Source organism: Plectrocnemia conspersa, unplaced genomic scaffold (genome assembly GCF_051122295.1).
Source record: "Plectrocnemia conspersa isolate PC_06_02 unplaced genomic scaffold, ASM5112229v1 ptg000005l, whole genome shotgun sequence".
Taxonomy (NCBI): Eukaryota; Metazoa; Arthropoda; class Insecta; order Trichoptera; family Polycentropodidae; genus Plectrocnemia; species Plectrocnemia conspersa.
The window spans coordinates 16,604,478-16,618,544 of NW_028277169.1; the positions used below are offsets into that span (position 1 = coordinate 16,604,478).

The 14,067-nt window shown below is 28.7% G+C and overlaps 1 protein-coding gene across 2 annotated transcripts in view; it reads right to left on the reverse strand.

The window, feature by feature from the left end:
- The window catches only part of CapaR (Capability receptor), a 179,591-nt gene that overhangs the window by 40,377 nt on the left and 125,147 nt on the right, over positions 1 to 14,067 (reverse strand). For both annotated transcript variants that reach the window (XM_088186403.1, XM_088186404.1), the window contains exon 4: positions 2,349 to 2,548. In XM_088186403.1, coding sequence (XP_088042529.1) covers positions 2,349 to 2,548 — 200 coding nt within the window. The remainder of the gene's footprint in view (positions 1 to 2,348; positions 2,549 to 14,067) is intronic.

Genomic DNA, 14,067 nt, shown 5'->3' on the forward strand with positions numbered 1-14,067 from the left:
TTTAATTTAGGTTCAAAATGTAATTTTTTTATTATATAAGGGTATTATTTGAAATTGTCCGTAATATGGTTTAGTAGTTTTTATAAACTAGTACGACTAGATAAAATTTAAAAAAGTATGAAAAAAAAATTGCAACGACTTTATTAATATATATATATATATACAAAAAATATATTTTGACTATGATATATATTTTATTTTCTTACATCTTTCAGAGATAATTGTGACATATTATTTCAGCTTTTGTGTATATTTTTATAAGAGCAATTAAATTTTTATTGTTCCTCTGAGAAGTGATTTGCTATTTTGTAACAGATTATTTATTGGGCAATTCGCGCCTTGCTTTATGGCTTTAGACAAAATAGCTCTGGCTAAAATGAAAAATCGCAGCCGGAAGTTCGCTACAAATTGGGCGTTAAGGTTTAATCCTAGTTGGATCTCGGGATTCGGCCATAAATTTAAGTACAGACGACGCCGGTTTCGCGGTAGCATAACGGATCGCCTTAAACCTAAACATAATACACTCAGTCCATTACGTAATGAATCCGAGAGTTTGGCTCAGAGTGAATTCGAACTCGTTTGAATCGAATTATCATATGAGCTGGAATTTCGCTTTACAATTTCCCTAAAACGGGACGCGTAAAATATAAGCGCCGGTAATAAGTAGTCTGGAAATAAAGGGAACTCGTGTCGACGAAACTCGTAAACTTTTTCGTGAAAGTAACAGTCCGTAAATGGCGTAAATTTTACACTTTATCACGTGTCGCTGAGTCACATAGGACCATAATATTCCCACAATAATAAATAACTTTTATTATAATTAGAATAAAATGGGATCATTAAGAAGTTTACATCAATATAAATATTGTAGTTTTATATGTATTTTAATAATATAAATATTGCAAAATACAATTAATCGCAAGATGATTGAATAAATATAGCTGCGGGTTCTTTTTTCACAGCAGAATTAAATTTTAATTTATGATATACGATAAGTTAGTAATAAATTAAATATATGTCACCGATTTTCAGACTTCACAATACTTCATTGTATGTGTTGACTGTGATACCATATTTTAAAGCATTGGGCTGAAGCTTGATATATCATATAAGTTACTTAAAAGTTGTAAATACACCTACAAAGCAATTAGCACTGTCTAGTGCAGCAATGAAATTTGCCATAGAATGACTGCGGTGAAAGAAATATATAAAAAAATTGTCAAAAAGGATTGCAGCAGTAATTAAAGCTAAGAGTGGCCTTACTAAATATTAAAAATAAGCTTATAATTAACCTCTTTATGTAAGGATTTCATTAAATGACACACAATGGACCGTCGTTTTATTTTTTTTAATTTCCTTTGAGTTCCGGAATATTTAAGCCTTTTACGATGATTTCGATAATATTATCTAGCTTCTAAATGCACTGGCATTGTACATCGATATGTTTAATGTAAATTATAAAAAGCTGATAAAAGGCATGGTAATCTTATTTTAAATAATAAATAAAATATATCTCAGATAATGGTGAAAAAAATGTGCACCTTCTTAATAAAACAATATTTTTTTCATTCATATAAACCATATCAAACCCTGTAAATTTTTAAACAGTTGACAGTATTAAATAATAAGGGTACAAACTCAAATTTATAATGATTATTTGTATTTAATTGTGAATTTTCATATAAAAATTACCTCTACAATTAAATCTTCAATTAAGAATTTTTGCAATAAGATACTTTTTCATAAAATGAGATGAATGCTAGAACAATTAAATTTAACGAATGTGAGAGAGAATGTAAATGTAATGTACATATTAATGTACATGTTATATTAGCTCGTTAAAATGTATTTTAATGATAGTTTAATTAAATACAACAATTTTTATGAGTATTATATTTATAAGAAAATAATTACTTGCAATATGAAAATAATTTGAGTAAGATAAAATCTCTCCTAATAAAAATGCTATAGTTCCAGTGCAGAAGCACTTGAGAGAACTGGGAATTCATCATAACGTTTTTTTACCTATTCCCATTAACGTATATATATAGATACATTGTTTACCCTCGTTCTCGTAACGTCACGATAAAACAATAGCTGAGCATTTGGCCATTATATAGATGGTGTAAAGCGTTTTCCAAAGTGTCAGTCAAATTGCTTTTTCATTTTATTTTTCTATTTGTAAACGGATCGCTGTGTATGATTATTACACACAATTCTTATTTTCTATTATGGAATACAATGGTGTTATATGTGTATAGTACTTCCTGGCATTATTTTTCAAAGCTTTTCGAAGTTTAACCCCTACAAACAAAGAGCTACGTAGCATAAATCTGTATTATACTCACTCGGCGGGTAATCCAAGTAGTGTATTTTGGTTTCGATGCCAAACGGTACAGCGCAAAGCAAGGATACTAGCCACAGAGCTGCTATTATCCTGACGGCTCTCTGCAGTCCTGACATTGTATAAAGATGTAAGGGGTGACATATCGCCAGATATCTCTCGGTGGAAAATGCGACTATAGTCAGAACGGACACGTACGAAGACCTGCGGAAAAGAAACGCATTAATCAAAATCAGCCCACATAAATCACACTTAATACGTTTTTTATATCGATATGTGTAAAGATGTATGAATTTATGGGTCAATCCATTTATGTGGGTGTGGGTGATGATAAATTATGAATTCACCTAAAGTGACAAATTCATCTATACTATAATTCTCAAAGTATGTTTTTGTCTCTCTTATAAATGGAACACCTCAACAATAATATTTTTTACGATACGTATTTTAAATAGTTTAATTAAATAGTATACAGTAGAACGTAATTGGTTGTGTAGGAATTGCAAACTAATTGGTACATTTGAATGCAAGAATCTATGTATTCTAGCTCTAGAAATAGTCTTAAAATAGTTTTAAAGGCTTTGTAAAAAAATAGTCTTTGCTGGACTCATTTCGAATAGGAAGTCGTTTTATTTGTAAACATTTTCCAGTTAGCGATTTCTCCACTATTTTTTTGATTTGGCTCCAGCATTTTTTTAAAGTTTGCAAAGTAATATATGATTTGTTTTTCAACATCATTTTATTGACTGTAAATTAGTTTTGAAAGCATTTAGCAATAGCCTCAGATTTTTCACTAACGTTAAATACAAATATTTACAATAAAATTACAAGTTTTTGGTAATTGCAGTGAGATGACGTAAAATTTACAGCAGTACACAGTAACTCTTTACAGACCCAAGGTGTAAATAAATTATTTCAATACAATAATATTAATGATGCAGTGATCTAATCCTCAGAAACATCATGGCGTTACACTATTTTTTGATATTTAGGCAGTGGCATAGCCAGAGTATGTGCCGCCCAGGGCGATCCTTAAAATTTCCACCCCCCCCCCCCCCATACATTTTTTGCAAGGTCATAAAGTCAGCATTTCTTAAAATAATAAATTGGATATTATTGATCTCTTGTTATTCGTGGATTTATATATGTTTTAGTGCATTCAGAGTTAAGAACCACACTAGACGATCCCATCGCGAATATGCCGCCCCCAAGCAAGTGCCGCCCGGGGCGGCCCGCCCCCCACTACGCCACTGGATTTAGGTCCCTGTGTTTTAACAATGGTCAATATTAGTATGCTTCTTGGAAATATTAAGAACGCCATTTACAAGAAGCGCAACAAAAATCCAAAATAAACTGGTACAACGAATTAAAAAATCCATCCATAAAAAGAATTTAATTTAAAAATATGTTTAAATGAGAACTAGTATTCACAGACAACTTTTTAATTTTACCCAAATATAATAAGATATCGGGCAAATAACAGCAGATTTTAGAACACAACTGCGGCATAATAAATGCCGCTCACAGATAAGAATCAGTATCTACCTAAAAGACGCATTTCCATTGCCCTCATGTACAAATTATAAACACAATAACAAAGAATTCTGTCTAAGTACAAACAATAGTAAACATTGTTTACAAACATGAAATTACGTTACGGACCAATCAACGCTTTTAACTAAAGTGACTGCGGTGATTTCTGGAATGAAAACTAATCTTCCTCAGAGAAAACATTCTAACTTTGGCAACCAAAATAAAGACAAAAATACACTACTAGCCAAACACGGTCTATGAAGCAAAATATTGACTTAAAAATTGTATAATATCTGCAAAACTTTTTATGGTAGATATAATTTGTAAACAAACATTTGTTTACAAACATTTTTTTACAAACAGGTAATTTTTTATTAAAATACTAAATTTATAAATTACATAAAACATTTTAAATGTATGTATATTAATTGACATTAAGTGAAATAAAGTTTGTATAACACAATATTAAAAAAAACTATTGCTATTCCTATATTTGAAGAATAGTGACTGTTAACAATAAAAGTAATTGATGAATATATTATTTTTGCATTGATAAAAAAAATTACACATAACAATATATTTAAATTGATTACAAGAAATATGGTATAAAAGCTACTTTTAATCCTCTTCAGTGAATATCCGCCTTTTATTTTCGAGATGAAATATTATGTTACATCATACGTTACTGTTATCTTTTTGAAATGAATGCCTTGAAAAATACGTTTCGTTAGATTGTCATAGCTCATTTATTTTCCGTCATTATTTATTATATACAGGTCTTGTTATATAGAATGTATCATATACCTAAGTATTATAGTTAAGTAATCCTTGGTATAATAATATGAGCCAAAAATACATAAAACCACAAAACAACTTGATTTTCGTTAAAACTTACATGTTGTGTTATTTTCGGTGAAAGGATAATCATATCATGTATATTTTCGTGTTTATTAATAATTTACATGTACGTTATAAAATTTTCATTATATCCAAAGGCTCAGTCTGTTGTCAAATATAAAAAAAATTGCATCAAGTCACATGAAGCATATTAAGATAGATGCTTCTATAATTCAATTAGCTTGGTGATGCTATACATATTAAATCTTAAAAAATAACTTAAAAACCATTTTTTAATTTACCTAACTTTTTACGAAGATTTAAATAGCATACATACAAACATAAAAGACACTTCAATCTATTTATATAAAACATATAAAGGAGAGAGAAAAATATGTATAAAATCTCTGCTTCCACTTTTCATTTATAAACTTTAAATAACAACAACCGATAAAAAATAATGTTAGTACAAAATAAATTAGAAATATACGTTATTTTAAGAATATATATTTATATTAGGTAATATATATTTATATGTCTGTTGATGTCTCATATATAGACAATGCTTTATATTATGGAATTATTATTACATACTTTTACGTACTACTCAGTGTAAATATGCTATGAATATTATAGTTTATCTACACTTTCTTCAAGCACAGTAATACACAAGATCAAATATTTTTATTCATTGTTACGAGATTCTCAAATATTTATGTAGATTTAATATGTTAAAGGAATGTTTTAAGATCTAAATTGAATTTAGAATAACCACATTAAACAATGGAATTAAATGGTTTAACCCATAGTTGTTCAAGCTAAAAAACCACATAATATTATTCATCCATATAATTTGCCCCCTAAACCACAATAGGCTAAATGAGAAATAAAATACTATACCGTCAGAAAATTTACATTTTCCTCATTGTACCCTAACCACATTTCTATAACATATATACTATACTAAAATCGTATTAATGGCTAAATTAATATGTGAAGTAATATAATAATACATAAAAATGACTAATAAACAATAAAATCACTGTAAAATATTTTTACAATTTTCTCAATAATTTCTCTGAATACAGTAAACTAATTATTGTTTAAAATTTAAATTATAAGAAAATTATAATGAAAATGAACCAGTGATGATGCCCGTGGATGATCCTCAGGGTATTTATGGCTGCTTGCAGCGAGTGTCAGGAAGTAGTTCTTCTTGCGGCGATGGTCGTTCCGTATTCCAGGTCGTCTCTTTGCGTCTGTCGGTGGGGGCGCGTCTGCTGGTCTCTCGGATGGCTGCTGGTGACTCTGACTGTCTGTCTCACCCTCCTCATCGAAGCCCGGGTTGACATACTTTAGGTCTTGCTAGCCAATCGCATATGTGCAGCAATCTTCAAGCCAATCGCTGTAGTCGCTTCGTAGAACGGCGAAATAAGTCTACGCCTTTAGAAAGCAACGTTCGCTTGTCCAAGGTCGTATTGCATTTTTCTAAAATGTCACGTATGCGGTGATTTGTGATATCCGTGACCGTTTCGCCACAAAAGAATTCTTTTAATGACGGATAATATTTACTCTGAACCCGTGTTCTGTGCGGTGCCTAAAATCCTTCACGTTGTTAATCTCCATTGTTAATAAATGATTTTGGTCACAGTTATTAACGCGAGTTTAGGGTTTTAGACAGTGACATTTTCAAACGTTGTAGCTTCTTGAATAGATAAGAATTTCGGTATTTAAATGAAAGTCATAAATCGAAATCAATCAAATATAAACATATTTTAAGCATTTTCTTCCTCTGTCAAAATTGCGATGAAATTGAACCAAAGTTCATAGATAGCAAAAAATATGCTTTAAATTTAGATGTTTTAAGCACTTTTTGATAATAAATAAACTTATTGACAATACAATTCTGTCATAAATTTTAAAAAGATAAAAAGCTTTTCAAGATGCTGCAAAAATCTGCAGTGGCTATGTTTATATGTACGACTATCCATTTGTCTGACACATTTACTCAAATTTATTATGAATGAAATATGAGCAGAAAGCTGAAAATCTTTCTCACTGAGAATACAGCGATATTCAGTAAACGAATTTTGTCTTGTGTTACCGTTGCATACATTATTTTCTAGTATATATATATTTATATTTATATGTAAAAGCAACTTCAGCTACTTGTTATTATAAATCAACATTATTTTATAATAATATGACGTCGTTTCTAAAAGTGGTTGGACTCCACCTTGAGTGCTTGGCCAAAATGGCGTATCATCTTCCTGTTCATCGTGACCTTCTTTACGATCGCGTTGTGTATAAAATGTATAATATCATAATAGACGGAATGTGAGTTATGTACACGTGTCTTATAACTCACGTGACGTAACAATGTTATCAAAGAAAACGTACAGCTTCACGTGTAGCTATTATGTGTAATACGCTATAATATATTATATAATTTTGCACACCCCGGGCAATAATCGATGTGTTCTTTATCCGTCTAAATCCCACTGTGGAATGTGTCAATATAGATTCATGATGTTTTTAGCACATTGTGGTTTTACAGCTTTCCCCTAAACCCAAAAGTTTTACTATGTATGTGACTAATACAGTGATATATTTATATAGTTTTTATCAAGCTGAATATATTTATTATTATTTTTTATTTCTAAGCTTATCATACATGAGATTATATTGATAGTATTTTTTTTTAATATTTGAGCAATATATAAATATCTATAATGAGATCAATAATTCTCGAGTTGTTTTAATTGATAATAAAAATATAATACAAGTATTATTATATTTATTTTTATAATTATAAACTTATATTGTTATATAGTTTATTATTATAATTTAAAAAAATGTATGTATATTTTCACAGCGTATATTATTTGGAATGTTATCTAAACTTTCTCTTGGATCTTTATAAATTAAGCTGAACGAAACTCTCCACATTTCATTAGCTCACCCTTTTTGTGGTTCATTTCCTGTCGTACGAGAAATTCATTCTATCCGCCAGAAAATACTTCCTCTTTTATAAATCAAATTTCTAAAATCGTACCGAGAGTTATCTTATTGAATTCGAACGTTCTTCGTCTTTTTATCGATGAAATTCTTGACCTGATAATAAAACAAATAGGTAAAGTATAAATAAAATAATATTTTTCTAATCTGATAAAGTTTAAGAATAAACAATCAATATGTATCATTTTGGACTAATTAGGGGTCCATCAATCTTACGTTATGGTATCGCTTAGCGAAATGCCACTAAAATGTCTGGATTGAGTGAAGCATAGGATCGATGAGTACATGCAACACTTAAATGGTTAAAATATATTTATTTTAACATTTATAATAATTATACATAATAATATGAAATTATATCAACATTTATTTTAATATTTATATAAAAATAAATTAGGTTAATTTAAATATGATCATCATATTTATTTTATCAGTCTTAATGCATTTTGAAAAATAATATATTTTGGATTATTAGATATATTTTATTCATATATAAGCAATATAACAATAAAAAGTAAGGTATATTATATTATTATACTATTTTATTTTGCCTTCCTCCCATGTTCTATATTTACAATAATTTAATAAAAGCTTAAATTGTGTTGTTATCAGAAAAGTAAATAATAAGCTTTAGTTCAGGTAAGTTTATTTTAGCTAGTGTGCAAGAGTGCACAAAATCAGAGTTTTGCCCAATTAACTGTGAAGTTTAATATTTACTGCGCCTTCTATAGGGATGGTATATAAAATTTTTATATAAAAATATATAATTTATTAGTTTAAGTGATGTTCCAATCACACTAATTAATTGTAGTTGATCATATTGCGGCTATGTATCTTAGCTAATTATATGTATTACTTATATTAAAAATTGCGTGTCTTCGTAATATTTATCAGATTCACACGAATTTTATTTTTAATAAGTATTTTAAATTAAATTATTTTTTTCCATCAACGCTTCTATTTAAAAAAAATCACATTTTCACACTTCGTTTCTGCTTTTCGCGTTAAATCGAACCCAATCAGTGTTCTTTGTATCGATTCTGAATTTAAAGTGAAAATCGTACTTATTCAGTACACGTATTTTATTATTAGTAAAAATTCATTTCGTTATACAGGTTGTCTAAGAAAATAGACGATGTTTTAAAGTATCGCTCAGTGTTTTGTGGTCCCGCTGTATTTGTATGCTATATAAATCATTTTTATTTAACACGCGTCCGTCGTTAATCACGTGTACTGTTAATTTAATACGTGACTTAGTCATATCTCGTAGGATATTTTTTCAAAATATATTACTATAGTAAAAGTTAAACGTAAATCACGGCACACAAAGAGCATAGTTGCACTTTTGCAGAAAAATCGCATAATCCATTACTGTGCCGGTGCAGTCACGAAAACAATGCACCTTTCCTTTATTGCTTCGTATAAATTCTGCACGTGGTAATAAAAATTAATTTATGTTGAAATCAGTGAGGTACGTGCTTTATTGATCAAAGGTAGAGAGATTGAATTAAAAATTTTCGTCGAGAAAGAAATACAAGTGTGTGATGTATGCGTATTAGTTCTCCCTAGACATTCAATATTAAATAGCTAAGTGAAGTTTCAAAGGTTTACCTGAATACACATATAATTAAATTGAACTATGTATAGGGTGGTTTACCAAGAATGACACAGTTGCTCTTAAACATAAATATGCTTTAATAGACACATATTTAATTAAAAGCGGAGATTACAGTAGAGTAGTCAAAATTAATCTAGTATATATTTATTAACCATGTATAATATATTTATTAACCATATTTTTAAAAGAATTAATCTAAGACGTCGTAATATAGGTTTTCAAAAATTGTATTTAATATAACATTTTATTGAATTCTTTAAATATATAAACTATCCTATATATTCCATGTGGCGACCATTTGCCAAACAATGTCACAATACAACGTTTCTTGGAACTAAATTTTGAAATGCTTTCTAATGTCTTTTAACCACTTTGAAACTGCTTTCGAGAAAGACAATATCTATAACAATAAAAGTCATGAGATCAAATATAATTTTGATTAGAAGCACGTTTCTTAGTGCTACCAAGAAACCTCTTACTTCGCCAGGTGATAGAGATATCAAAAGTTAAGCTACGGTAGACAGTTAATCTTTTTTAAAAACTACTATAGTTCGTTGCAATTTGATTGGCGTAAGCTTAATGCGCTACAACCAGGTAAATCAGTACCAACTGAGTAAGTCAATCAAATGTAAAGAATACCCATAGATAACAGTTGCGTGCGGTGACTTTTGAAACAAGTGCTGTCAGGAGGGGGGGGAATAAAAATCATATTTTTAAATTTATTTTCTTTATTTGATAAACATACATTGAGCGTCGAATAAAATTAATTTTATTCGACGCTCCTTCTTACAAAAGTCATTAATAACCACATAATACAATGTATTGTATTTCATAAATTTATCTAGAAGTTTTTATTGATTGATATTAATACAAGAGCTGACAATCTATTCTCACTTTGACTATTTATAGTGAATGTATTTATTCTTTTCATTGTAGAAAATGATCTTTCTACAGAAGCACTTGTCGCTGGTATGGTAAAAAATATTTTTATTAAATTGAATACTTCAATTAATGCAATTTATAGATTTTACATTAAATTCTGGTGACGAATAAATAAGTTCACTTTTTAACCTCATAAAATTAAATAAAGTTCCATACGAGCGTTGAAGTGATATAAAAATCGGTTCTGGAAAATTCTTTTCGTATTCCTTAAATTTAGAACACGATCTTTTGGGATGTGCAGTGTACGAGAGATTTCACACCTGCCCGGCTATTGGCATGGGAAGCCAACAGCTTCTAATGCGAGACATGAAGGCCAAAATGCCGGGGAAATAGACAGATTCAAAACTTCAACCGAATGAACGGTTGAACGGGCGACTGTAAATACATAATAATAACGGCTGAAGTTCTAGTGCGCATGCGCAACGTATTTAATTCCCGATATGCAATTTATAGCGCACGCGTATCGACTACGCAAGACAGCTGGCCAGCCGGACCACCCGCGTTGTAGTCGGCTTTAACCACTCTCTCGGTGTGGTTGTTTGTAGCTGATTTTTTGAGCGATTACGTTTCATAATTACGTAAATTTACGAAAAAACATTAAAAAATATATAATTTTTAGAATCGTTTTACAATCCCAATGCACGCCACATAAATGGTCAATAGACCAGCCACCCCACTAAAGACTAATTTCAGACATCCTTTAACGAGAAAACTGCAGCCTTAGCTGAGCTAGGCTCACCTTAGAGAGTCAGCTAAGAGTATACGCCCACTTTATTGGATCCTTTGAAAAAGTCCCTATTAACGCCCTTCATCGAGATTGCTGACTACAAGACTGTCTTTCTTAAAGAATCAGCTAGGAGTAGCACCACTTTGTGCTATTGAGTACAACAACCTCATTCACTCCCACCACCGACAATCTTCCATATGAAGGATCTGTGTATTTTTACACATTTTTAAATGTACACTAAGTATACATCACCGGAATAGAACGATGTTTTTCTTAAATGGAAATGTTAATAAGATTTAAACAAATATAAACAAATAGTTAATTTAAAACAATCATTCAAATATGTTTTATTTATATTTACTATTACTTTTAAATGAGATAATTATGTGTGCCACAATAAATTCTAATAATTTTATGGTATAAAATTATTTTATGTTATTTAAAAAATCAAGTTTGTAAATCGCACATTTTAAAACATCAAGACAATAGATATTTTCACATAATGATAAATAAAAATTTAAAATAAAAGTCAATTTCGATGAGACATTTGGTCCAAATTTATTTTTTTAAATTTAAAATACAAAAACTTGTAAATTATGCTATTATTTTTAATTAAAATATTTATTTATTAATTATGATAATTTGATCATAAATCTTAATAATGCGCGTAAGTTTAAAACAAAAATATCTCTTCACGATTATTTAATGGATTCTAAAAGAAAAAGATAATTAATTGAGATAAAATAAAAGTATGCAATGTCATGAACTCTCTTTGTAATCTTTTGTATATTAATTTCATCTTTTAATAACGTCTGGCCTAAAAGTTTTTTCTTACATTAAAAAAATCTTCACCTTAAGCTTTTTTTATCATAATGCGATTTTAAATACACATTTTTTTACACTTCTATTATCTTTGTTATTTTTAATAATATGCATATTTTGATAATATAATTTTATTTAAATTTACAGCTTTTTTTAATATGTATAGATTTAATCTATATCTACTTATAACGTGAATTAAATTTTAAAATAAGGAGCAATAAGTTAATTATTATTAATTTATAAATTAAATTAAATAGATGTTCTAGAAATATATAATTAAATAAAAAAATTAATAATACATAATAATAATACAATTTAATATGTTTTAGTTAAAACAAAGCTTTTATTAAAAATCGCAATTTTAGCTTCAATAAGAATTATCAATTATTCAGCTTAAATCTTACACGTCAATTTATATAGCTATTTATTAAAACCAATAATAATATAATATCCTACTGATTGAATTTAATAAAATATTACTCACTCAACTAATGACAAATTAATTAAAACTATTGTATATTACTACTATAACTTTCTTGTTTATTATTACTACATACAGTTTACCGATTAGTTATTAATCAAGTATTACGCCATGTAATATATCGTAGTAGTATGTTTGTATAGTTAGCTTGTCTAAATAATTAAGGTCAGAATTCATTAATAAATAATATTTTTAAGCAAGATATTAGCAACTCAATGTATTTTTCAATTATAAAAAATGCAACATACAAAAATAAGAGCTTAATGTTATGTCAATATTTTGTCTTGTAAAATAAAAAGCAAATAATCCCAAGGATGATACGCTTGAGAAAGTATGTTTGAAAATAATAAATGCAAATAGTTCATGAAAATGCAAATATACTTGACTTTCATATAAATTATTTACCCTAGCTATGATTAAAGTAGAAAAAAAATAGAAAAATATAGTTTGTTTATGAAAAAAATATGTCTTATGCATTTGGTATTTGAACGAATTTATTTAAAAACATATTTTTTAGCAAAGTTTGACAATAAATAGTTTTTAATGACATTTACAAACGACTGATAAATATAAGATTAATTATATAATGAATATCATCATATTTTGATTAAAACCTATTACATTTGATTAAGTACAGACATTTTAGTATTTAGTTTATATTTATATTTAAAAAGTTTTATAGCATATAATATTTTTAATAGTAGATTTTTTTAATAACTAAATTCTGTAAGCACCCTTCATTAATTATATAATATATGCCAAAAGTTGAAGGCCATTGAAGGTTATTTTACTGTCATAGAGATTATAGAATGAAACTGCCGCACTCAAAATGGTAAAACAATCCAATTTATTGAGATTCTAATATAAAAATAAGTTTTTTTTTATGATAACTTGTAATGCATACAGTTTTTAATAAAGTATTACTAAACCAAGTATAAATGTTTGAATACGATTTTGAACCTAAACAGCAAAATAATAAATGTCACAAATTTTTTCTCTTATCTGAAGAAAGAACATGTGATCAGGTCCAGCGTGAAAGCTATGGTTATCCCTTTTTCGTCAGCGATCAAATTGCGCAAAAATATGTTTCACCTCCAAAATAGACAGTCAATTAGACCTTCTACAAAGTGTTTCGAAACGACATCGAATAACGGTCCAGTGAGTCCAGAGGGACTTTCTAGACGATTGAATGCTACACCACGATAACGCACCTGCTCACACGGTGCTTTCAATTCAATAGTTTTTGCTTAAGAAGAAAGTCCATACACTTTCACAGCCCAAACCTATCTTCATGAGATTTCTACTTTTCCAAATTTAAAATTCAAGGGTTGAAGTGGTAGAAAACAAAAAATTATAACTTATGAACTACTATATTCAGGGGAGAAAATGGTAAAACTACTCTAACTTTTCAAGGGTCGTACTTTAAAAAAGATAACATATAGTTTCATGTGAGTTTTATATACATTTAAATAAAAAATTAGTACACTTACTTTTGGGTCGGACCTCATGTTTTCAATGCCTTTACAATCAACGGCGTTTCATAGCAAAGCTTTGGTGTATCAAAACTTCTATTTATATGGAGGGCTAGTTTATGTTGTGTTAATCCACTTAAAAATTTCGACCACTAGTACCTTTTTCTTTGTCGTATCGAGAAATTTATTTCATTCTCTTTGACATTTATTGCCCTAAGTTTTGCTTCCTTTGTAAACATTCTTTGTATGTACTTAAATATTTATTTTCACGTC